The following is a 26858-nucleotide window of genomic DNA, read 5'->3' as shown; positions in this document are numbered from 1 at the left end:
CGCGCTGGCGCCAGCTCGCACGGCTCGCAGCAGTGCAGCCAAGCCCAATCAATAGATCTGCATTTCCTGTCCATTTGCTCAAGTCTCTTCATTAATAATTACTGCTTGGCGGAGCTTCAATGTTCTGGCTGGCTGAACCAAGAGGAGAGGGTTGGGTGACCTTTGCCCGCCCCTGACTTGACTTGGATCACATCACACACGCCAGAAAGTGACACGGATCACTTTATTCTTGAGCTGTACATGTGCCGTTTCCATCTCTTGGGAGGGAATATCACGTTGAAAACCCAACAATTGTTACACTAATCAATTGATCAAAATAGCTGATAGAATACGACTATTTGTCAACATGGCAAATGTCATCAAATGCTGCTGTAAGGAGCGCTTGCTTGCTTCCAATGGTTTGTATTCCACAAAAATAAAAACATAAAATTGTTCCAGGAAGCTGGGTGACCTCTGATTTGCTCAGGGCTACAAATGATGCTGCTTTCCCACAGGAAATAGGGATCTTCCAATTAACTGCACACATTACATTTTGAAGTCATACAAATAACTTTACTACGATAGTCACATTCAGTCTAAACCTTCAAAAGTATTGGAACGGCAAGGTTAACTCCTTTGTTTTTGTCGTATACTGAAGACATTTGTATTTCACATCAAAAGATTTTATTTCATGGTATTTACATCTAGATGTAAATATAATATATATAATACCTTGAAAAAACAAGTCAGGAGAACCTTTTGTTTGAAGCCACTCATGTTTCAAGTGAGTAAAAGTATTTGAACAGACATTATTAAATGAATGTCAAGGACTTTACTGCACTCTTTCGACTCTTCTTTGTTTCCGGGGGTAAAATGCAAGCTCTATTGGGTTAAGATCCAGGGATTGACTTGACCAGTTGAAGAATTTATGAGCAACTAATCTATGTCAAGCTTTTAATGTCATTGTGAAGTATTTAAGTCAACAAATTGACTAGTCTGGACAACCCCAACTGCTGCACCATTACTTAACCACTCCACACTTAACTTTTGGTGCATATTCATTTTCGTAACTTATACTTAACGTCTTCGGATGTGGCTCAAACGCCTCAAACTTTGAAGTTCCATTGAATTCCTGTAGGTGAATTTCAAACTTCCATTCTTGGTCTGTGCAGATAACCATGGCAACAAAAAAAAAGAAACAGGTTCAACAAGATGATGAAGACTATGCATCAAATCACAGCATAATGCTAAAATGTTTTTCTTTTTCTTTCATGTATGCCTGCTGTTGCAGCACATTCACAGTTTAGCTCAACAGTCTGCGAGAGAGCACCCGGTTTGGTTAGTTTGCTTTCAGAGGTCAAGTCATTTGTTCTCTGGTTCTCCTTTGCTGGCCTCGGCACAAAAGGACCATCGAGGCTTCACCTTGACAATCACATGTGTGTGCATTTAAATTATTCCTGGTCAAAATTTGGTGACGGCGGAGGCGATGTTTTCCAAGGCGGATCGAGCCTCGGATGAGGGGAAAGCCTGGATGGCCTCCAGAGCCCTGTTGCCATGGTAACAGCATAAGTTGACCGCCGAGCTCAAGCCTTTCTCTGACTTAATCGCTGCCAAAAGCTGTTGAGAGACCAAAACACACACTATTATTTTTTAATGGTCATGTTTGTAAAACTGCTTGAGAAAAGTCGAAGAATTTCTGAAGGGTACAAGCTTGACTATACATACATGCACTTTTGTATTGAGTATTTGATTGAGATTGGCTTCCGGTATCGTTTGTCTTTTGTTGACTTTCATTTCAATGAGGCGAATGGTAAATAAAAATGCACACGACATTTAAGGAATGTACAAAATACGTTTCATCTGCGCTCAGCAACCTTTTTCATACACGGCGCGATCGGACATATCTCTGCCTGCTGTTGATGTCGAGGTCTTTCTTTTTGCTGTGGGCGTTTTTACCTCATGAATTCTAGAGGTGGTAAGCCCTGTGGGCTGTTCTTCTTTTTCTTCAATAAAAGAGCCCAGCCTCACCCTGGCACATTATCAATTTAGAAGAGATTCCTTTTCATTCTCACATCACAGCATATTGCTTGAGAAATGGCCGACTGCAATGTTGGGGATTAATTGAAATGTCTGCTTGTAGCCAAAGAGCAACAATTCTTCATTAATTGGATTTCAATAGACTAGCTCTATTTTCCCATTGTTGCTATAATAGTGAATAGTAAAGTCCTTGACACCCAACATGACCTATTTAAGTAACAACACAACACATTTCATTCCAGTCGTTTCACCTTAAAATATTAGGCTTCCAAATGATTATGGTGGTAAACTAGCTGGTAATAAAGACAATAATGCAGCTGCATGTTACAACAGTTTAACAATGCCAAATTGCTCTGTGCGCACTGTGTGATCTACAAAGATGCGACACAATTGGCTTCAGGTGTATAAGTGGTGGAGACTACCCTGATTAAAGGAAGTATTTGCGCTTCAGGGAGCTCTGATGTTTTTTTTTTCCACTGTAAAAATTTTTATGAGAATACCACAAGTGCAAAATGAAGTTTGAAGTGATGGAATTGGAAGTGTTGGCGGAAGAAAAGCAAACAGAAAATACATGTATTGCTTTGATCATTTTGGAGAAGCCAGCAAATGTATAAAATGTTTCATTGGATTGATCTCATCCCAAATGTGTGGGCACATGTAAAAAACAGATTAGCACGAATTCTGCTGAAATGAATCAGCACTTAAATCATTCAGAAACTCCAAAATTGCATTTTTGAATATAGACAATATGTCTATTTTATTTATTTGTTCTGGCACTTCAAAACTGTTTAATGCGTATTTACACTTGCCTTTCAGATGAAGTGCAGTTGACAAATCAACCACCAAAATTGGTTTTAGTTTTTTATAAATCACATCAAATTTAGTACAAAATTAGTAATTATTTATTCAATTGTATTTTGCATGTTCGGGTAGATTAGCAAAACAGCAAGTGGCAAAATGGCCATGGTAATGTTACATGTTACATGCGGTATATCTATTTTTTATTTTATTAAATTTTCTTGAAATCTACCTGGGTAGTGGCCAGTTTACTTGGGTGGCCTGCCCAAGTATTAACACGGTGTGGGAAACACTGCTCTGGCATGAGAGTGCATCAACCGCCACAATAATGAATTGAATTTAGCTGCCAAGTCTTTGGTGAAGAAACTCAGTGTGGGCTGGTTATGTTAATAGAAAGGTACAAAGGTACAAAACAGCTTCAGGGTTTCTCCCAGTGAGAATATTTTCCCAGGCCGAATTTTGTTTAAAGTCCGCCACTGACCACCAGCCTCAGCAAGTGGAAACCTAAGCTTACTCACAGGGACATTTTTAAAACGAGGCAGATCATTTAACATTTATTTGGCTATTTACTTTCACACTGGGTGGTGCAAGCACTCCAAAGATTAAACACATTAAGAAGTCAATTTTACATATTTCCCCTTTAAAGCAACACTAAATAACTTTTAGTTTACGTTGATTATGGCGGCGCCATATGGACCAAAGCGGTAATGTTATGCCTGAAGGAAGACCACATTTCCCACGAGGACAAGGGCATTGCGTAATTTTTTAGCTCACGCCAGCGAGGGAAAGCCGGGCCAATGTTGATCCTCGACTGTCCTTTTGTTTAGGTAGCTTCCCTTTTTCTTTTTTGTCTACTCAGACAAAACTTTTCAGTTGTTTTGACATTCTAATTGACTTCCGTCTTTGTAACGAAAGGGAAAAGGGGAAGTGACGTAGGGCATATAGCATTCAGCACATTTGTAGTTTTTTGTGTGGCAGTGTTCTTACCATCCTCTTCAAAGTTGCTTTAGTGCCAGTAAAAATGATACAGACCCCCTCAGGCCATGGTGAAGGTACCATTCAACTAGTTTTAAGTCAATGTTTCATCACAGGAGTTATGAAAACATTTGATTATGGTTGAAAAGTTCCTTAGTGTTACTGTAAAGACGGTACTGGCTGTTTATGTATAGCATCCACTGCTATGCAGTGGGAGCAATTTTCATTGGCTCCAGCTCACCTGCAAGCCGAATGAGGACAATCGCTAAAGACAATGGAAGGATGGACGTCTCCACTGTTGACATTCATAAGCAAGGCATACAACTTTTATCCCATAGGTGCCATTTTGTGAAATATAATCCAAGTACAATCTACATCCATGACAGGAGTGATCATTTTCAGGTCCAAGGTCATCCTCTTCCTGTCACATGACTTTCTCCTTCCATGAAAACTTCTCACTACGTGTCCTTTCCAGCTGAAGGAGAAATCTCCCACAATGCCAGTGTCTTCGAGCCTCAGTGTCTCCTCCGCAAATAGGCCTCGGTAACTAATCTATCCTGCTCTGGTTACAGTTGGGACTAAATAACCCCCCCCCCCCCCCTCGCAAGCATCCCAATCTCCTACCAGTCCCCTTCTTTCACACCTTGACTTGTTATAAATTGCAGTGAAATGACATCTGGCTTTGCATCATGATAAGAGCGACAACAAAACAACAGTGCTTACCTTGGAATAATCCAGCTGGTTTCTCATTGTTTTTGCCTAAAAAAGAACAAATAAAGTTAAAACTTCTGGTGACAGAAAAGAAGCTCGTACCATTGTGAAGAAAAAAACGGACTATTAGAACTTGTGGTTGCTGCACCGATGCCACAATCATCCATTACCTGCTGCAGTTGCTGCTGCCATCGCTCGGGGCCAACAATGTGGCGGTGAAAAACCACAGGGGCGGCGCTAAAACTGAAAGACACCTGCTCTCCACAGTTGCTCTTCATAAATGGCTGCAGGTCAGAGTTGAGCTGTGGGAAGGAAAGCACGCCAATTTAACAAGCCCAATAAAGGAAATGTGAGTTATGCCTGGTTACACCTCCAGGTGACCTGCTCCAGATGAGCATGACGAGCGGCCGGGTAGCTAACACAGCTTGCTCGATGCAAATGGCTCTTAAAAGGACCCATTTCAAATGTGAGCTCATGCTGGGTTCCCCTGGAGCAACACGGACCAGCAGACAGACTGCCACAGCAGGACAGGATCTCATATAAAAGTGCATCACTGTAAGTGGCATCAGAACAATTTACAGTGAACTACTCACGATTAGACATAAAATTTAACAAAACGTAAGGTTAAAAAGTCAATAAACAAATCCAAATCCAGAATGTGACAGGTTTAGACATCGGGAATCCCTCTCCCTCCCTCCAATATCAATGCATACTTTTCTGCTTCCACACTGTAAAAAACGATTTTGGAGAGAGGTAAATATAATCCGCAAAAATCATGTAAAATGTACCTGATTACTTTAGACAGCAAAGGAATGACCAAATATAGGGTAAATTTAACTCACAATATCTAATATATATCAGTAGAAAGTGTGAATAAATCATATACAGAAAAATGTAGTAAAATATACCCAACATCCACTCCTCTGTACTGCCGTATTTGCACATACGTCATCACTTCTACTCGCTGCGACGCAGACTCAGCCGGACTGGACTTTAGATAAGGTAAGACTAGTGGGTTTACCTGTCTTTCATTCACGAATATAAACACTAAGTTATTAAATGACAATATATTCTACATGAGTCGCAGTTGGCGTGAGTTTGTGTTAAGTGCCATGTATGCTAAAGTTTGAATTGGCGACTCGCAAGGGTTTGTACAGCTGCCGTTCATCACGAAACACCGGGAAAGTAGCAAGCTAGCTAGCTTACTGTTGTTAAAACGCTCGTGTTAATGCTAAAGCACTGCTCTTTTCACATATCTCACTAACATTTCTTTCTTTAGTTATTAGCTCAAGTATTGTTGCTGTGTAGCTATGACATGCGGTGCTGGTTTGCTCCTAGTTGCGGTCCCAGCAGCTAACTTTCGGGAATGATGATGTGCTCCCAATAAAGGCACACACAAAAAGGGAAATACAGTATAAAATAAATATAGAAAATCGGGGCTGGTGCTGGTGCTGGTGTTTTGTCATGTACATGCTTTATCATTGTAATGTATGATATTTAATGTTGGCCAATTTACTAAGCATGTTGACGTTCACTATTGTTTCCCCTCTCCCCAGGTCATATTGTCGTCTGTTTTTTTGGCCAAGATAAAATTATACCTCAATTTTCACACGATCCGATGCTACCTGTTCTGTGACTGCCTGACCTCCCACAAATCCTGTCCATTGGCTTTCAATGTGTGCAAGTTCTTAGGGTAAAAGAAGATACATGGATTTTAAGGTTCAAGTTATCTTAAGTAAAGACTGAAAATGAACTAGCAATGCAAAGTTTGTAATTTACCATGCCTTTGTGCACATTATCTTGTGAGTTATCTTTTGATTTTGTATTTGTATTTTTGTATTTGGTATCTAACTAGACAATGAAATACTTTGTGAAAGAAACCAAAGCACATTTGAAGTTATGATAGCATCGGTCTGTGTTATAAATAAGGGGAAAACCCTGTCGTCTGCATTTAAAAATGTTGCATATCACTGGTGTATAGAAACCTCACATCTCCAAAATTGTTTTTCAGGAATTTGACAAATAGATTTGTTAAAAGTTTATTTTTATTTTTTTAAAGACAGAATAAATTTGGACATCAGAGGTTGCAGCCCAACACCAGTGATGCACTTTGTGTACATTATCTTGCGAGTTGTCTTTGATTTTGTATTTTTGTATTTGTATATTTGGTATCTGCACAATGAAATACTTTGTTAATGGAACCAAAGCACATTGAAGTTATGATAGCATCAGTCTGTGATAAGAAATAAGGGGAAAACCCTGTAATCTGCATTTACAATGTTGCGCATCACTGGTGGTGTTAGATAGAAACCTCAAATCTCCAAAATTGTTTTGCAATAAACAAAGAGAAAAAAGATACCATTGAGCCATGAACATCCCATTGTCAAAGAAATTTGACAAATAGATTTGTTTAGAAAAAAAAAAAGACTGACGAAATTTGGACATCAGAGGTTGCGGCCCATCACCAGAGATACGCTTTGTGTACGTTATCTTGCGAAATGTCTTTGATTTTGTATTTGTATTTTTGTTAGATTAAAAAAAACATTGAAATACTCATGTTTAAAAGTGATTTATTTTATTTTATAGCTATTACCTTTGTGAATGAGTAAAAGTTAGCAAATAATAGTAATTAATTATGAGTAGTAGTTTACTAAGAAATTGTGAGTATATTTTACACAATTATTATTAGTAATTGGTTGTAGAATGTGATCAGAAATGTTAGGTAAATTCTACCCAACGTATGTAACTATTTAATGATTATCAAATTAATATAAAAATTTGCCAAAATGTATAATTAAAATGTTCCCCGGTTAAAATGGATGCAAATTGTTACCCTACATTTAGTGGGTAAATTCTATAGGTTATTTTTTTCAGTGCATGCTTTTTCTGAGTGTGCATATACCCTTACAAAATGGTAACAGTGTTAAACTACAGATGGAAATGGTAATAATGAGGAAGGAAGTTATAGCCAGACAAGGCTCCAAATAACTTTTTCTTTAAGGGGATTGTTTATTGCTTATCAATGACTTCATTTAAGGAGCAACTTTGTAATTTTGAGGAGCATTTTTTTTGCGGGTTAATAGCGGGGACCTGAATCAAGGGTTTAATTAATACAAATATAAATAGGGGAGTTGAAGGGATGCAACTATTAAATATTCCAGTATGTGTGTATCCTATTGAAAATTCTATCAAACAATCAAATATTCAGATATATTTTTGCTTGATTATATAAATACAAAAGACAAAAAAAAACATTTTACTTAATAAACAACTAATTGGTTTCTTTTTTTCCTCCAATATAGTCAATAATTCCTATTTCTTAGATTCACATTGTGCACAGCAGCAAACTATTTTCTTGTCTTTAACTCATTCACTCCCAGCCATTTTCCCTGAAGCAACCCCCTTCGCTCCCGGCTGTTTTACTGGATTTGGACAGATTTTGCAAGGCCCACAAAATATTGTGTTCTATTAAACATGGAACCTACCAAAAGAAAGATTAGCGTCTCTTCTTTCATCAGGTAAAAAAGTATGTTTGTATATGTTTCCGTTTTGCATTTCACAAGCCTGTTGAAAACACTGGGAAAAAGAACTTGTTGCAACATGGCCCTGGCTGATCTCTTAGCGCCTGAGTACAGTTCGGATCCCCAGTTTAGCACGATTGGGAGAGGTGGGCAAGTGCAGTATGATTACGTCTTCTTCCTGCGTGAATCAACGTGATGATGTATATTTCGGAGGCAACTGGGCTTGGGCACGGTTTGGTTAGAGCAGAGGTGGGCATCGAGGGTCGTAGTCCTGCAGGTTTTGCATGTTGCCCTTCTCCAACACAGCTGATATATGATCAGCTCATCAGCAAGCTCTGCATAAGCCTGATAACGATCCATTTGATTGGAATCAGCTTGTGTTGGAAGTGAGAAACCTCCAAAACCTGCAGGACTCCGGCCCTTGACGACCGAGATTGCCCACCTCTGGGTAAGAGTAATGTGAGTGCGGGCCGGAGGGGGACAGGGGAGGGGTGGGGGGTGACAATCAGGCTTCAGTACGGTTCGAAAGAAATGGCCCTAGTGTGAGTGCGCCCTTATACTCTGCTGCCACCTGCTGGCCATTTATTTATTTATTTTATAACTACCATTGCTTTAAGAAATCTCTTCAGGTCAGCAGCTGCATTAAAGCCATCTTTCTGCATGTTCTAGCATAAAAAAAACAAAAGTTTTTGGGAGTTTAGGACAAAGAAGGGATGTAACAATATCCAAACATTGCGATACGATATCACGATATTAACCTCACAATATGATAATTATCGATTATTGATATTGTAGGGAGGGTGGCGATATTAAAAAAGGTCACGACATTGCAAAAAAAAAGAAAAGAAAAAAAGAGCTCATACAAAAAAAAGTACAATGTGCACTTACTTGCTAATGCAAGCACACACTGAGTTCCGACACATATTGACTCAAGTATATTACGTGCCCCTTCATCTGATCATTAGCGTGGATTTTAAACATAGAAGAGCCGAAACATGCCGTGTGAAAATTAAACTGCGTAAAAAAAAAAAAAATAGTCACCAGAGGGTGCTAGAACTGCACAAATGGAAATCAACCAGACTTTTTTAACAGATGTGCTGCTTTTAATAACGTGACATGACGATGCTGATAGTTTTTTAGCATGATGACAATCCACCTGTTGTGTTTTGTTGTTGTTTTTTCCCCCTTGTATTTGTTTTATTGTATGGGGAAAAAAAATCTTAAATATTTATAATAATAATAATCATAATAAATGGACACCTAGCCCTCCACGGGGCTAATGTAATATTAGTACATAATTCTTACTGATTTTGGGTCCTACGCGGCCTCACACTGGGCGCATTTGCTGCAGACTAGAGCAATGTCCGTGTTACAATGATTACACGCCACGGTGCTCGCCTTGTTCGCCTTTCAATGGGAACACTTCTGCCATTTCCCACAAACGAATAGCTTCACTTCCGCCTCCAACTTCCTGCGCACATGTTATGTAAGCGCGTTGTTTTGCTTTTCAATGTGTCTTTGGAACGTACAAACAAATGCAGATTGTGTCCAACTTCTTATGACTGCATTCATCTCTGCACCCATAATACACTCAATGACCCAAAATGTTGAAGTTACCTTGTGGCCTAACGACAGGTGTTTGCCGTACACGTAGGCCAGTCTTTGGGATTTCTTATCGTGTTGTGCCAGCTCCATGGCGGCTTGGCAGCTCTTAGCCAGCAGCGCCCCGTGAGTCAGGAATGTCTGCTCCTCCCAAGCTGTTGTGTCCACTTGGGTGGTGAGATTATTCTCCTGCAAAAACAGGCAGACACCATGAATGTCGAATTCTCTCTGGCTGCACCTTCAGAGTTTCTCTGGACCAGCGCTGAGTTTATTTCCACTTCTAACACACAGTGGATATAAAAATCTACACACTCCAGTCAAGTTCTTGTTAATGTCACTCTTGTGCCAAATTTTCTACACTTAGTGATGACTATTTGTGTTGATTACAGTAATTTCTGGACTATAAACGGCTACTTTTTTCACTTGCATTCGACCCTGCGGCTAATACAAGGGTGCGGCTTATCCATCAGGGCGCACTATAAAGGAAGCGCAAGAGCGTCAGGCAGAGCAAACCAAACCAAGTGAGCCCAAATACAGTAGGAGAGACAGAACGAGAGCGAGACAATTTGCGCCCTTATTATGGAAACGAAAGTAGCGGGAACCCGGTGCGGTAACATTAAAACACCTGCGGCTTACAGTCAGGTGCGGCTTATATGTGTAACAAACTCGAGTATTCCCCAAATTTAGCTAGCGCGGTTTATAGCCACCTTATAATCCAGAAATTACTGTAGTTTAGGGGTGTTCTATATCATACCTTCTACGATATGATGTATTTTTTTGGGTGATAAAAATGTGAAATATCGCGAAATTGACGTGATGAGCTAATGCGTAACATCATGCGTCTTCGTGTCTATTTGGACACACATGCGTCGCTCGCTGTTGCATAAAAATGTCGGAGCGTGTGAGGCTGTGAGCTGCAGCCAGTTCTGTCGGCAAAGTGGGAGTGAGCTTCGTCGTGCGGAGGCCGTTTGGTTACAAGAGGTCAAATATAATGCAAAAAATACAATCGTTTGCAAATTGTGCAGGACAACTGTTGCCGTCAAAATTAAGAGGATGAGCAGGCATGCGAGAAAGACATGAAAAGAAACAGCTCGTGTTGTTTGGCGTGAACAAAAGTTCATTAATGGAGCACTCTTGATTAGACGCACTCCTTATTAAAAACAACAGACGGTGGTTGGATAATACTGAAGTGGTCGCGTATTGTTTGGCCAAGATAAACAATCTGCGGTGGTTATTTTACTGTGACCGCTAACTCGCCTCATAGTTGACGTGACTTTCTTATGCTAACCGGCCGCTAAGCTAACGTGCTTACGACGAGACGGCGTACGCGTTGCTGTTGTTCATACCCGCAATTAAAGTCTACAAGCAATCACGGCATTTTCTCGCTCCTCTTACTGACCAATCAGAGACATTCACGGCAAAATAACGCTCACATGAGGGTTGCCGGTTACGGCAAAAATAACCACTGCCTAAACAATCGCAGGGGAAAACATTTTTCAACAATACACGCCACAGACCGTCTGCTACTGTATCGTATATTTATTTATTTTTGCCTCTACAACACGACCAACCACACGAGAAAATAATGGACTTTCTTGACTCATGCAAATTGCCACTGACTTCTGAAGGTTTGTGTTCTCTTTGTATTTGCTAAGTAAATATGCTTTATGTGCTTTAAGCAGTTATGTTACAATTAGACCTCGCAGGGTAAACACTACCTGGCCTGTATTTGATTCCATTACGGCTGCTATAATTGCACTTTGTTTACATTTCAATTGTGGAAAAAAGGTGGCTTAAATACTGTGCTGCAATAAAAGTTATATTATTCCAAAGCACCAATCACAAATCTATTGTTCAGTAATTATTATCAATATCGTCACCGCAAATTTCTTTAAAATATTGAGATACAATTTTTAGGCCATATCACCCCCTTGTGCCCTTCTACAGTCTGATACCAGTTTAAACAATGAGATCCCTCTGATGTTGTGGAAATTCTCTGCAGACTACAATTTGTGCTGTAAGATGTCACAAAAACGTGAGCAAATGCCTATACAGACATATGAACTTTATTCAAGGTTAAACAGTCACTTTAAATGGTAGCAGGTGTGTGCTGACTCCTATTTAACATGGTTTAAATGTGATTGGTTAATTATGAACACATTCACATCACGTTTAAGAGGGAATGCACACTCGTGCAACCACATTATCATAGTTGTTTTTACTTCCCCTCTTGAAAAGATTTTTTTTTTGTGGTAAAAGTTTTGACATGATTTATCATGGTCCCAACTTCCCTGTTCCCAAAAAGTGTCATTTGAACAGGAGTGTGTTGACTTTTTATTTCAACAACTGAAATACAGACATTTTTACTTCAAATACATTCAATTATACTAACGTGAATATATTAAACAATGTTTCACAAAAGCCTGTCTAAAATAATTTGATGTTTCCTTCCCTCAAATATTAACCATCCCATTAAAATGCTAATGGCAGTGATGCCTCTACCAGACATGAAACATCCAAAATCTATGAATACAAATGATTTTTCATTTTCAAGTATTGTAATTGCTTGACAAAAACCTGCTGCAAAGAAAAGTTCCACCTCAATTGTTTACAATATTGGAGGCTTGGGATTGTGTTGTACTTGTTTAAATTCCAACATATGAATTATTCCTTCTTGTTAAAGACGGAAAATAGTTCAAAATGTAGTTTCCCAGCATGGGACTCAGTACTGTGTTTAAAACAGGAATAAATTGAGCATTTGTGTTCAATGATGATTTTGCAAGTGTTCCTTAGTGATTCAAACCCAAAGTGTTAAGTGTAGCAGCTAGGGGGTTCACAATATATAAAAAAACAACAATGGGAAATCAGGTGGTGAATTATATGTGTGTTCAATTATCTGAATGTGCTTGTACGAGAGAGTGAATGCTGATACACAGACCCCCCTTTGGAGCACATATATCTTTAAAAAAACAATTTGTTTAATCTGTGATCCATCTTGATTTAGCCATACTGTAAATGCTGCCATTTAGTTAACAGGTACATTGATACAATAAGCCAATTCCATAATGTGCTCCTTTACTTGTGATCATTCTGTCAATCATTTGTGAGACTGGTGACATTTGCAATATGGACAGCAATAAAAATGTTTTATCTGAACGGCAAGGAGGCCTACAAACAATTTTCATGACATTATTATTATTATTATTTTATTTTGTACGAGAAGCTTCATGGTTTCTAGAACACTTCAATAATCTTTATTATAGGGATAGACCGATTATCGATTATTTTTGAAGAATCATACAGACGATAATAAATCAATTTAACTGTTAACTTCAGGAAAGTATTCATTTTAAATTTCAGTTAACGTTGTAAGAGATGCTGTTGACCCTGGGAGCTCTCTGCACCTTCTGTTTTTGTTTGAAATTATAACTAAGATAAGTAAAATTGTAATACTAAAATATATTTTGAAATTTTGGAAAACTTTATTTATTGTCAAAAACAATATGGAGCTATTTTACTTTTTTAAAAGTTTTTATTTGACTTTTGAAGACATGCGCTACTGACCTTTGGGAGATCACTGAACTTTTTGTTAGAATTTTAAAACAAAGATGTCTATTGACTAAGATTTTTTTTTAACTCCAATATTTTACGAATTCTTAAAGTTGCTAAATAGAAATATACTTAAAAATTCAACAAATTTAAGAGCTGGAGTTTGTTTTTGTTTTTTTGTAAATTTTGATGCCAATATTTTTCTTTTTAGTGAAAATAAATATCGGCTCCAAATATCGGTTATTGGTGTCCTTGACTACTAATATTCGGTATCGGGCCTGAAATAACCCTATCAGTCTATCTCAACTTTATTATTTTCTCATCGGCCTTGATTGCCTCACCTTGTTTGTTTGGGTAAAATTTCTGGACAACTTATTTTTCTGTATGCACGGTAACTGTTATTTGAAAGTTAGCCAACTTTTTAAAAACATCAACACCACACAATGTGGGTGTTTTTACATGTCACAACCGGCATCCATGCTGCATACTATTTTATTCTGCTTTTGTGAAGGAACACTATTGTTACAGGTACAAAGTTGAGTCCAGGACTGGTGTCACATAAGATATATTTCAAATCCAAACTACAAGTTTTCCCCCTGAAAGTAATCCCTTGAATCGATTTCCCAGGTTTCTATGCTGCACGCTCTTCTGGGATCCTCCGCAGCTTCACTGCCACGGACATCTTGAGGTCTTAAATGTTTTTTTTCTACTTCATGGTGCATTTTTTTGACTGGTGCACCTTATACTCTTGAGTGACTTAAAGTAAAAAAAATACGGTACATTGAAATTTGTAATTTGGGTTTGAAGTATATTTTTTTGTGACACCAGTCCTGGAAGTTTTCAGACACCTCATTATCTACTCTTCTAATCGTGGCGCTCATTCATTTTCAATTTCCTGTTATCATGGCTTACAATGAACTATCTTACCTCAGTGTTATTGGAATTCTCATAGTAGATTCCTTGAACTAAATCACCAATGGCACTGGAAATCAGTTCAACAACCTGACAAACAGACAAAAACACAAAGCAAACATTAAGGTCAAGCTTTTCTGCGTAACGGTGCCCCTCAGTATTTGAGAGAATAGAGGACTCATGATTAAAAATGGCTTCCAAACAGATGGAAGAATTGCAAGCTGATTACACGTCATCTTTAATGACCAGAATAAAAGGGAAGATCTGCACAGTTATTATGTCCTTCTGAAGTATGTGCTGAACTGATGAGTGCATGTGCCACTACAAATCATTCCTGCTGATGAGACATGAACCCTTTATGCAAATAAGATAAATAAATATTGTAATCATTTGCGTTTTTTTCCACGGAGGAGGAAAGCGAGCCCCTTGCCTTAGACTGACTTTTGTTTGTAAGACTGCAGTTGCCAATTTCCTCTTACAGGGGGCATGCACGGCTACATTTTAGCTTCCAGAAACCCTGCCCATTGTTAACCTGACACATGATTGGAATATTCACTACAACTGAATGAATCAGGACACATTCAGAGTTCATTGAGCTCATTGCAGACATCCTTGGTTGATCAGAAAAGTCTGGTGACGCTAATGCTTGCGGTGCCCTTTGGGTAACGCAACCCATCTGGGGGAAAATATTGAGGAAACCTGAGCTTCACCCGCGGACCTGAAAGGACAATGTGCCTACAGTGTTACTCTGGTGTCTCTCCCTGTCTTGGGAAGTGGGGGGCGGTGGGGGGCTTTTTTTGGAAAGTATCAGATAAGCTCTCCCTCTGCTTCCCCCGTACTCCATTCCCAAATCCAGTCGGATCGTGTTTTGCCGACAGGGCCTGCAAAAGGGAAGACACCGGATCTGCTGGGCAAGATTACTTTACTAAAGTAGCGGGCCAGCGGCGTAGGTTACCTCTCAAGGCCATGACACACCATCTCCATCTCTCACAACACATCTGCAGGTCAAGATGTTGACAAAAAATTAAAAATACTGGACAGGCTACAAATTTTTTTGTATGTTCATGATGCTTAAATCATAACCTTTAAAAGAGTCAGTGTATACTTGGGATGGGCTGCAAAGTATCGCATACGTATGAAGAAGGCCAATACTGGTCACCGATACTTACGGGGCCCTCTTGTGGCCGTTCTACTATCAGGAAGTAAATGCCATGCATGGCTGACAGATTGTTTTTCAGAATAGTACTCTTGCCCACCCAGATGCAATTTCGATTAATACAGTACACACGTTATATTAATGCTCATAGTGATTTTTTAGTGTGTTGCTACCACTTTCTACATTACATTATTTCATCCAAACATATACTTTACATATTTACCTAAGAAAAATAGAATACCGTGTTCCCTCACTTTTCACGGGTGATACGTGCACACCCACCTGCGATAGGTGAATTTCCGCAAAGGTCATTAAAATAAAGTTATTGTTTTTTTCAATAACCGCTAATACGTCTGTCACCTTACCTTCAATTAACTTGTTTTTCTACTTCTCCTGCAGTGCACGAGGGGGCAGGAAGCGGCGTATTGAGACACACGCATTGGCCTTAATGTGTAAGTGCCAGTGTGTAACTTTGGTCTGTTCTAAAAATAGTTCATCAGTGATGGGACACTGACTTGCTAAGAAAAATAAAGAGAAGAAACATTTCAACATTTTTTAAAACTTATACACGTGTCTTAAATGACCAAATATTCTATATTTTGTTTAAAAATGTTATAGTTTGTGTTGAATGAAAGAAAGAGCTCTTTTTATTTACTTAAATATTACCCCAAAAAAGGCACAAAAATAGCAGCATAGGTGGTCCAAATAAAAATCAGCAATAGAGTGAATCCGCAATAAGTGAACTGCAAAGTAGTGAGGGACCCCTGTATTACTATTCAGTGCATTAATAAGGTCTAATTTTCCTGGTGAATGCAGTAAAGGCAACATTGTGCTTTTACGTACTCGTGTACACACTATAATATGCTACACTCACCCATTGCCTACTTTCTTGTACTATATGCCAATAGTATCTTTCCTGTGGACTGTTGTATTTATTATCTTTAAACCATTTAATGTATTTTTTGTATTCTTATGTGATAATTTTTTATCCCTGTTTTCCAATAGTGCCGTGCTTGACAAACAGTTGTTGTCCTTCACTTGTTTTGCTATGCTTAAGGTATTCTTGAAAAACCTTAAATCATGTGGTGCATTGTTATTTTAATAAAAAGTATTATCAAAAGAAAATGAATCCACATAAAAGTGAAATGGTACACAAAGTGTGTCCTACCTCAAAAGTAACTATTAGTCACTTCACTAAAAATGAGAATTGCTAGCAAAAAAAATCTATTATTTGGTGAGTGTAGTAGATGAAGAGGCTCCCATGAAAATGTGATTTATGAAGGCAGGAACAGGTTGAGGTTGAGTGGTGGAGAATATACACTGATGATGGTATCTGCCTCCAATTAAATCCTTTATTCAATGGCCTCTAACAACCTGATATTACTCTTGCTTTTTTAGAATGTCCAATCACACATGTCAGATAATCACTATCCAAACTTACTTTGAACATAAGGCCCCGAGCTAACATTGTGCCTGTCACTGTCTCTGCGTTATAGCAATATGGTGTGATTTCTCAATTTTTTTATATTTATTATTATAATTGGTCTTATAGCATTGCTAGTAGAATACTGTAACACATGATCGTAACACTGACCACACACACACACACTGTAGCACAACAGAAAATAATGCAGATATGTAGAAAGACAACTCATAAAGGATTGTTTCACTTAAAAAAATATATATATGTAGAATTATCGTAATTTATTTACATTCCTAAAAGAGCCTTTCCACTCACCGGGTGGACATGAACCCAATATGAGTGAATGTGAAAAATATATTTGTCTGTGCACTGTGATGTGATTAATTGCTGATTAACCCTGTACAAGCTCTGCAATATTTCAAATACATGCCAGTATCTGTATTTTCGAGTGGATGACCACAGGACATGGGGACTGTGTGTCCTGAATATGAAGTGGAAGGGGCAACGATAAAGGAGTGTCTGGCTGATGGCACAAGGGGTGGCATGGTGTGATGGTTACAGTAAATTCACTATTCGTGCAGGGATAGGAGGCGCATTCTGCCGTGACTCAAAAAAAACAAAAACGCAATTAATTGACACACTCATTCCCCCCGAATGTTGATAATCGTCTTCATGAATAATTGTACCTGTAAATTTACCACAAGTGATGGTCGTAAAACAGTTTGAAATCATTTCAAATATTTGAAGAAGAAGCCTAGTGTCAGCTAAAGATGGGGGAAATGTGCTCTTGCCCCACACATACATGGATTGATTCAGTTATGTATCAAAGCTACGGTTAATTGTCTTTAATGCTACACAGATTACCTTAGTGTTGTTTAACTGAGCCAATCCGGTACAAGCATTTGCAAGAAGGAAGTCTCCGCTCAGGACAGCCATCTTATTCCCAAACTCCATGTCCTTCTGCAGGCCGTCAGACGCCGTCAACTCTTTCAGATTGACAACGCCGTGATGCACCAGGAATGCCGTGTGGATCAACTCCGTGATTTCTGCCAAATTGCGCTGGCTATGACAAAAATGTAAAAAACAATTATAAATAAAAAAAAGCATTATGCAAAACATATTTTGAGAAGTTTTCCAGAGATTTGACATTTTTGAAAGCTTTTACACAATAAAATATGGCCATCAGCTTGGCGAGTACAACCATCAACCAGATAACTGCCCATCCAAAATCCTTCATGTATGCAATTTTTTCCCCCTGTTAAATAATTTGAATCCTGCAAAAACATTTATGTAATTTATACACCGTTTTATATAATCCTCCTCTTGACGTAACCTACCGGTAACACACATACAGTGTCTAAAAAAATGCAAATGATTCCAAATACACTTGCTGTCGCTTGTCCAATATCTAAAAGTTAACTCTTCATTAGCATACAAAAGCCACTTTTGATTCTATTCTTTGAATAGAGGCTTTTTCAGTGCATCCTTAGAGAGGATATAATCAAATGTTGGTTCAGTCATTGGTGGGGGATAATTAGGACTTTCTCCATATGGAAGGAGCTCACAGGGCTGCGGCAGGAAGGATTCATCTAGACAGGGTCGGGTGCCCTGATAGCCACTTACCTTTTTCAGCCACAGTGAGAAACTGATGAGCCTGCTGGCCTCCAAGCCCCCCACATCCCAAAACACCAAAACCCACACACGCGCGTCTAGTATGCAGCCAGGTAATTGCCGAGTTCAATAACAGCTTTAAAAAAAAAAGAAGCTGTGATTAACATTCAGTCTTGTAATGTAGTTTGCTTTTTTCAATCACACCTATTGTCTGGCAGGTGAGATGCTGACTGTCGCAGCCAAACACAACGGTCGCCCTCGATGGGCGTTGCAATAAGTACATGGCAAATATGTTATTTGAAAGTTGCTCGTTCCCAAGGTGGATTGAAGTGATGGCAAATCTTGACAGAACGGAGGGCCGTCAACCAGAGCTGCATGTCGTTCTTTAGCGCTGCCCTAGTGGCTCACTGGAGCGTTTTTTATTTTTTTTTATGAAAATGGAAAAAGATGAGGTGAAAATATAATCTTTGTTTTAATATGGTTTCTGTAGGAGGACAAACATTCAATCTGCCCGCACTGCAGCCCCGCCTCAAGCTGCCCTGCATGCGGGTGCTCTCTCTCTCTCTCTCTCTCTCTCTCTCTCTCTCTCTCTCTGTCCTTTCCTCGAGGCCACCAACTGCCAGCAGGACGCCGTTGCTGCCTGCCTTGTGGGCTACAAGATTTTGTTTCCCATTTGCACATTTAAATTACCTTATGTCTATGTTAGCCTTAGCTTTGGTTCATTAATGTTAGTTCTTCCTTTCTGAAAATAAATATTTCTTTTAACCGGTCTATCTCCCCCTCTTTTGTTGTGGCTCGGAGCCAGTCGTAACAAACATGGTGGGTAGCCTAAAACGCTTTCAGAATCTGCGTGATACTTTGATTCATTTTGTTGCAAGCATTACAGTGTTTTTTTTTAAATCTGGATTTTGTTAGTCATGTGAGTGTCGGGTGGTCCCAATTGTTTGGGTGTCCGAATCCATCTATTTTCTTTACCACTTATTCAGAATCCTCCAACAAACAAACAAAAAATACATCAAAATTCAGATTTCTTTATTGTATTTCTCTAATTTCATCAATGCAGCGTAACTTAATCTAATGGAAGTTAAACTTAAAGCACGATTGTATTGCAGAATAGTCAAGTGGTGCATTCTCTCCAGGATGTACTGCAGGGAATTAAACATTTAATCATGAATGCTCATGTATTAGTCATTTTTAATGGGCTAAAATAACTAAGACACTTAGAGCATGCGTTGCCTTCATTATATGGCTTATATAGAGATTTCCATTTTTTGTGGCTTGTTTTTTTAATGATCTAATATGGCCCTTTCAACATTTTGGATTGCCAACTTCGGGTTTAGATAATGTGATTAGTTGATCATAATTTCTGTTGATGATTGTCGTAACGCTTGCAATTGATTATTGAATTGCTTCAAGCACCAAAATACAGGTAGATTAATTTGCAACAGTGCCCACAATGGGCTCATCAAACAGCCAGATATTAAAGTCATCACAAGTAGGGTGTAAATTAAATGGTAAAATATCTGACATTAGACACATTTTTATTGTCATATTATCTTCAGTAAATACTGGTAGCAGCTCATTATAGTCATTAAAGATGATGATAAACTTGACAATAATGATTTGATGGAACCACTGCACAAAAGTTGACTTGCAAGAATGAGATGAACTCTTTCTGCATGTACATAATGTCCCAAACCTTTGCTTCCTATCTCTCAGTCCAGTTATGTATCTGTGGAGCTTTGGGAGGAAAAGGGGGACAAGGGGGCCCGTGTATAAATAGCTTTGGTGCCTGGTTGCCTAGCAACTGATGCCATCTTGCCGAGTTGTAACGCCCCTCACCACGCCTCTCGTCCTGAGTGCTCTATGCCATTTTCCTCCCTCAGCTGTCTGCCTTACCATCAAATGCGGCCCTGAGGATGTGAGAGTAACTTCAAAGAGGAGGAATGTCTATCAGATGGACAACACGATGTGTTTAGTGGCATCCATCCATCCATCCCATAAACCTCATCAACATTTCTGTCAGTCCTATCGAGCTATCAACATATCCATCCATCCTTGCCGTCTGTTTATCAATCATTTCTGTGTTTTGGTGAATCATCAGTGTCAGGCAGCAGAGTGGCGAATCTTTTACAAATGCTGCCTGTCAGGAGGGAGGAGACCATCCCCCAGAGGTTTCAATCATCCCCCCACCTTCCATCTCTCCATCAGCAGAGGTGCTAATGAGCCTGCGAAAGGTAAGAGGGAGAGCTTGTGGAAGCACAAATGAGGTGATCAAGTCATGCGGCGTGTGCGTCTATATGTGGGGTCAGGCTGTCCATCACGGCGCAGTGAAGGAATGCATGTAAGGGCGGCAGTCATCCAGTGTGACGCAATGAACCAAGTGGTAACATGAGGTGAGAGAGGAACAACAAACTGCCTCAAGATTTCTTTCTTTTTTTTTTTTAAACTCTGTGTCTGTTTTATTGCAACATCAACGACAACAATAATAAAAATAATAATGAATAACAAATAATAATTGCATTATGATCTTTCCACACAGAGTTGCACATGTTGGGCCAGCAAGCAGTAAGAACGAAACCCTTTCAGGCACCCAGAACACACGCCATGCCAAACACAGCAGCAGCCACTTTTGGAAACCAACTGGCACCCACGTGCCTTTTAAGGGCTTCATTCATTCTGCACATGATGTGTGCAAGAAAGGCTGAAAGGACCTGCGAAAGCAACCTTTGACTTTGCTAACCATTAGAATCAATTATGACCATTACAAACAATTAATTGGAGCATTAGAGGATACAGTGGAACTTTGAATTAGGAGTTCTAATATGTGCGTGACCAAGCCTGTTACTCAATTTACGTGTGTATCAAATCTATTTCCCTCCACTGAAATGCAAATCCAGCGTCCCCAACCGAAGAAAAAAAACGATCTCCCAAATTTTTATTACACTAGTGTTAAGTTTACTATAGTATTCATGTGTAGGATGTAGGGATGTAACGATATCCAAACATCACGATACGATAATTATCACGATATAGTGGGGAGGTTAGCAATAATAAAAACACACACATTGAGTTCCTCCACATATTGACTTGGTTCACAAACATATTACATTCCCCTTCATCTGACCATTAGCATGGATTTTAAACATAAAAGGGCCAAAACATCCCTTATGAAAATGAAACTGCACTAAAAAACTAGCCACCGGATGGTGCTAGAACTGCACAGATGGAAATCAACCCTTTTTTTTAACAGATGCGCTGCTTTTAATATCGTCGTGTCATGACGACGACAATATTGTGGCAGTTTTATTATGGCAATATCAAAATATTGCCGTTATTGTTACATCCCTAGTAGGATGTGTGTCTTTAAGGCGCATGACCTAGTGACGAAGGTCCGGAGCTCAAGATTGAGTCCGGCCACAACTGCTCTATGTATGGTATGAGGACTCACGGGTATTGTGTTAAAATAGGATGCATACAGTGGAAATTAGTCTAATACTCATATTCTTGCCTTTATGTTTCTGCCTGTCTTTGTCTTGTCTTGCTTCACATTGTGTATCGCACATGCCCATAATGGATGGGATCATTTTTATCATCAATTGATAAAGAAATAAAAATTTTCTTTTTTTCTTTTTAAGTTTTTGCCATAGAATCGTATCAAGGTACTAATCGCAGGGATAGTATTGAAGTCATCATTTTGGTATCGTGACAACACTAAAACAAACGTTATCGTGATTGGTTGGCAGAAGCCAAATCTTATGTCAGCCAATCACAAGCCGCAGTACTTAAAGACTCACTTGCAAACTCTAAGTTTGTTCATCCATTTTTTCCCAGTTTCAACTTTCATCTGATGGCTGACTGTCGACTCAGCCGTTCTGTAAATAACGTCACTCGCTGAAGATTACCGGAGATTGCCAAAACATATGCATATTGCTATGGGTCTGATTAAGAACCTAGGTGGCTTGCGTTGATAAAAATACCGAAAGTAGGATTTAAATAGTTTTAGCCGTTAGTATTACAGACTCAAAAAGATGGTTGGTCAAGTTTAGGTCACACTTGATCTTTAAGTCAATGTAAATTATGGGTGTACTAAGCCATTGCCAGTGACATGAGTGGATTTACCTCGGATAGATGCCGCTGACCATGTCCTGAGCTAATGGATTTGAAGTAGTGTGGCTCGGTCCAGCAGCTTTTGAAAGAAGAAGGACAACCAGTCCTCTCATCTGAAGGTTGTTCTTGCTGTCGTAGACAAAACCTCTGCAAAGGAAGAGGAAGAACAATTAGGCCTGCCGCACACCGAGCAATGTGACCAAAAAGCAACTACAGTAACTGGACCATCGCAATAGAATTACATTTCACGACGCCTCCCTGCACACAAAGCAGCTGAGCAAAAGACATCAACAGACACACTGCAACTAAGAACTACGGCCATGTATCGGAGTTTGACTCTCCACCTACTAGCATGCTAATAATTAATTTGTGAGGCCCAACCAAGGATGGCTAATAAGAGTCAGTGTTTTTTGTTCATAATGTCATACAATTTTAAAAACATATGTACACTGTTGTAGACACGTTTGTTTTGAATATTGCTTTTTAAATAACTTTTGCCATCACCAAACCTGGAATTTTGCACTACAACAGAAAAACAGGGCCGTTGCGTTGATATGACATGACATGACATGACATGACAGGCAATCTATTTTATGCCCCTTGTACAGTATGTGATTCTACATTTTCATTCTGTTTTGAAGGACAGACGGTGGGGGAAAAACATTCAGAAGAGGCAATTGTTGTAAATTCACTATTATTGCTGCATTGTTTGTGTATGTATTTTATGTCAGGCACCTTGTTGGGCAGCTAAGGGGTCCTCAGAAGGACATTGAGTTTATTTGCTGCGATTTTTTTGTGTGTGCTTTAAATATATCAGTATATAGTAGTTAGTGTGTATGTATGGATAGCGCGTATGGGATCTAATCAGATTTTGCATGTGGTCATAATGCTGGTTGGGGTAAATTATAAACAAATTGTGCTAATTACGAAAACAACAGGAATCGAAACAAACACACAGCCGAGCTAAAGCAATTAATATCATATGCTATATTTTGAATTGGAATGTTGAAATCATAAATTCAAAAAATTGTAGCACAGGGATAAACGTACAGTTAGTGCTCATAGATTTACTGCAATACTGTACTTAAAATTCATATACACAAACAAAGACAGGCACACACAAAGTGCGATGGTAGCTGCCTGAGAGGTAGCTAGATTAAATATCTTTTTAATGTCTCGTGGGAGCGCTTAGACCGAGCACCTCTAATCCTGTCCCTATGGGAGCCCCTTGTGCAATGAATCACGCTCTCGTTAGGGCCTCCGAGGCAGACAAGCGGCCACACCCCCACTGCTCAATGCCCAGACATCAGCCTCACACCTCCCACCCGCCACCGTCACACCAGCCGCCCCACTCCCCCTCTTTGACCCACCCCTGCACCACAGGGAAAGGCGGACGACAGAGTGGATGTGGGAGATGGACCATGAAAAGAGGGAGGGAATGCAGGGAGATATATTGGAAGAAAATCCTGGGCAGAAATGAGAATGCAAAAAAAGAGACGACAGGATGAATATATGAGTGATTCACATTAGCGTGGTAATGGAAAAACACACAACCTTTAAGTTTTTGCACCTTACATTGAACAAAATCCCTAATGTTGCTCTTTTCAAAAATAATTTGGGAGCATCGTCCCTTCACTCTGTTCAAATGGTTCAATCGTGGTCAATAGTAATGGCGCAATCTGCAAAACAGAAAAGATCTACCTGTTTTGAGGCAGCTCTCTTCTCAGAGTTTGTGAGGGGCCAGGGGCCTGAGGGTTGGGAGGTGATTAATATTTTTGTCACTATCCGCAACAGCATACATCAATCAATCATCCCGTGCAAGGGAATGGAGCAAGGATAGTATGATAAAAGAGAGTGAGCGAGGGGGACAGTGAAGATGAGAAAAATGGGCCACTGTCATGTTGAAAGGGTTGTGAACAGGTCACCACGCCTTCTACTTGGACTGTGCACAGAAACTTGCACAGGCTTACCAGTGATTGGATTTAGAAAATACCTCAAAATAATTTTCTTCCCTAGTGAAGAATCTGAAATCTTGAAGTCACAAAGTGGAGTTCAACCAGATTTTTGAATAATCAAATCACGAGAGGCGTCAGTGCATTTTCAGTCGACTTGGATTCTGTTGTGATCTGGTGTCTGCAACATATTTTTTCCCTTATTGTAGCCAGATTCAAAGGATTAACTCTCTGTGCTGTGATTTTTCCTTTGTTTTTTTGCGTAGGACAACGATGCTGAGGCAAGAAGAAGAATATCCCCCACCAGCCAATCGCAGGGCACACATACACAAACAACCAGTCGCACTCACACTTAAGGACAATTTTTTAAGTTTTCGATCAACCCAAAAGCACTTTTTTTTTTTTATCACCCAGAAAACCCAGCCAAGCACGGGGAGAACATGCAAACTCCACAAAGGAAGTCCAAAGGCCGAAGCCCAGGTTTGAACCCCCAACCTCAGAACTATGAGGCTGATGTTCCAACCGTTGACCCACTGTGCCACGGACTGTTTAAAGAGTATTTATTTAATCAGTAATACCATTTAATATTGATTTGCTTGCTTCCGCTCATATTTAGACTGACAATAATGTAAAACTTTACTTAAATCATTGACTATATAGTTGGGACTTTGGAATAAATTATTATAAATCTAACTGACCTCAATTAAAAAATATTGAGTAGCATAGCTAGGCATAGGTACCTTTCACTCACATTTAAACTGGAAGAGTACCGTAGCTAGTAATCGATAAGGAATAAAGTGATCAAATGAATGACATGAATGTACCCGACGTGGTACATTTACTGCTCGTTACATTTTGGCCATAAGCTTTCGCTGTCTCACCCACAGGCACGTATGAAATTTCAATATGGGTAAGCATTGTTCTAAAACACAACATATACTGTATTAGGGGTGGAATGGTTCACAAAATCCACGGTTTGGTGCGTATATCGGTTTTGTGCTCACGGTTTTTGGTTTGGTATGTGTTGACTCTTAAGACTCCTTTGAGACAAAAATAAAGTGTCCAACGTACAAATATGGTTTACATAAAGGAAAAACTTTCAGGTTGAATTGAAGAGATTCTTTATATTATGTAGTTAGTCCAATTCAACTATTATCAAATAAAACAATCAAAAATAATATTTTTGTTTTGGTTTAATAAATAACATTACTTGAAGGTAAAACTTTCAGGTTACACCAATTTAGTTTTTTCAAAGCCTAAGCATTGACTGTAATTCGTTTTTTGTTTTGTTTTCCATCCGCTGGGCACTGGGTGCCACGTGAACCAATAGATTTGCATTTAAAGCAAGAACAATCAATTGTAAGCACACTTTTTAGGTTTTACAGTGGGTCATTTCTTTTTGCACCTGTGAAACAAATAATGCTAAACGTGTGGTGTGATTGCATGCTAATATTGATATTACAGTACTATTAATGACTGCAAAGTAATTCCACTTTCAAGATTCTGTTTGAACTTGGTGGTTTACTGTACTAACATTCTATTTTTTCTTGGATAAAATCGAGTATTAAATATTACCTCAATCCCCCACCATCTCCTGTGAATGTTGACAGATGAAATGCACTTGACTGCTCTTCACAAGCAGTCAAAGCGAGGAAGACTCCAGCACTGTCGTAATTTTTACCTTGCGGTGTTAAGTAGAGGGTGTTGGGTTCCGACCAACTTCTTGACATGCATGGCGACGTTACTGAACTCATCACTGAGTAGACAGCGGAGGCTCATGAAAGAAGTTGGATAACCCACAATCTTCTCGGCGTCGGACACCACTTTGCTCCAGTTTGAAGGTCCTGGGCTGGAGAATAGACTCAATGTCCTCCGCACTGGTCCGGACCAGACTGTGCACGGAAGTTGCGTCCGTACAGGCGCAAACATCTTCTCTCTAATATAGCAGCACGTCTTAACAGCCTTGCAGGTATCTAATGCCATCTTACGATTGAGTACTTCCGTTGCCACATGTTGTTAAATGGTTTAGTTTTTTTCTTTTTACAAAGGAAACTCACTGTTTGCAACTAGCTGTTTCAAAACACACGACCTGTCACAGTGCGCCGCCATCTTGACTGAAATACGTAGTTTCTACGTCATGCCAGGCTGAAACGTCATTTCCGGTCAAAAATACCGTAGTTCATCAATGTTGTTAAAAATAATTTTAGTGGGTTTTTTTTGTCTTCATTTAGGGACTACAACTATTAAAAACATATTATATTTATCATTATTGCCAAATAAGCTTACAAGAAAAGTAAGGCTAGAATTGTTTTGATTGTCTACTGGTTCTAGGTAGCAAGAGTGCTTGTGTGCGTTTTATTTTTTTTTATTTTAATAACGGATGCATGGATACAGACATTGAAATGTAAATCTACAATAGTAAAAAATACTAATGGATTTTCAATCTCTTTATAAATTTCCGTTTTGATAATTTGACCAAAAACAACAACAACGGTATATGTTTGTTTCTGATTAGCCTGATA

The 26858-nt window shown here is 39.2% G+C and overlaps 1 protein-coding gene across 2 annotated transcripts; it reads right to left on the bottom strand.

Annotated features, from left to right (window-relative positions):
- Positions 1 to 204: 204 nt before the first annotated feature.
- On the bottom strand, positions 205 to 26445 carry pdss2 (prenyl (decaprenyl) diphosphate synthase, subunit 2). 2 transcript variants are annotated; one of them, XM_086095761.1, is made up of 8 exons: positions 26018 to 26445; positions 22397 to 22531; positions 17528 to 17726; positions 14100 to 14174; positions 9639 to 9812; positions 4671 to 4802; positions 4513 to 4548; positions 205 to 1596 (listed from the first exon to the last, which is right to left on the bottom strand). In XM_086095761.1, the coding sequence occupies exons 1-8, from the start codon at positions 26317 to 26319 to the stop codon at positions 1441 to 1443; spliced, it is 1209 nt and encodes a 402-aa protein (XP_085951887.1). In that variant the 5' UTR covers positions 26320 to 26445; the 3' UTR covers positions 205 to 1440. The 2 variants fall into 2 exon arrangements, with proteins under 2 accessions (XP_085951887.1, XP_085951888.1); XM_086095762.1 differs by having other exon boundaries at positions 25912 to 26233.
- Between the last annotated feature and the right edge of the window lie 413 nt (positions 26446 to 26858).

Source organism: Leptonotus elevatus, chromosome 14 (genome assembly GCF_054856555.1).
Source record: "Leptonotus elevatus isolate MCC_2025b chromosome 14, RoL_Lele_1.0, whole genome shotgun sequence".
Classification (NCBI taxonomy): domain Eukaryota; kingdom Metazoa; phylum Chordata; class Actinopteri; order Syngnathiformes; family Syngnathidae; genus Leptonotus; species Leptonotus elevatus.
Note: the sequence above shows the minus strand (reverse complement) of the source record. Positions and strands in the feature narration are given on the sequence as shown.

Excerpts from the sequence above, each read along its gene's own strand:
- pdss2 (XM_086095761.1), bottom strand. The coding sequence starts at position 26,319 with ATGGCATTAGATACCTGCAAGGCTGTTAAGACGTGCTGCTATATTAGA. Across the intron at positions 17,727-22,396 it reads GTCAGCGGCATCTATCCGAG|CCAGCGCAATTTGGCAGAAA; the intron begins GTAAATCCACTC and ends TTTTTGTCATAG. Across the intron at positions 4,549-4,670 it reads GGCAGCAGCAACTGCAGCAG|GCAAAAACAATGAGAAACCA; the intron begins GTAATGGATGAT and ends GTTCTTTTTTAG.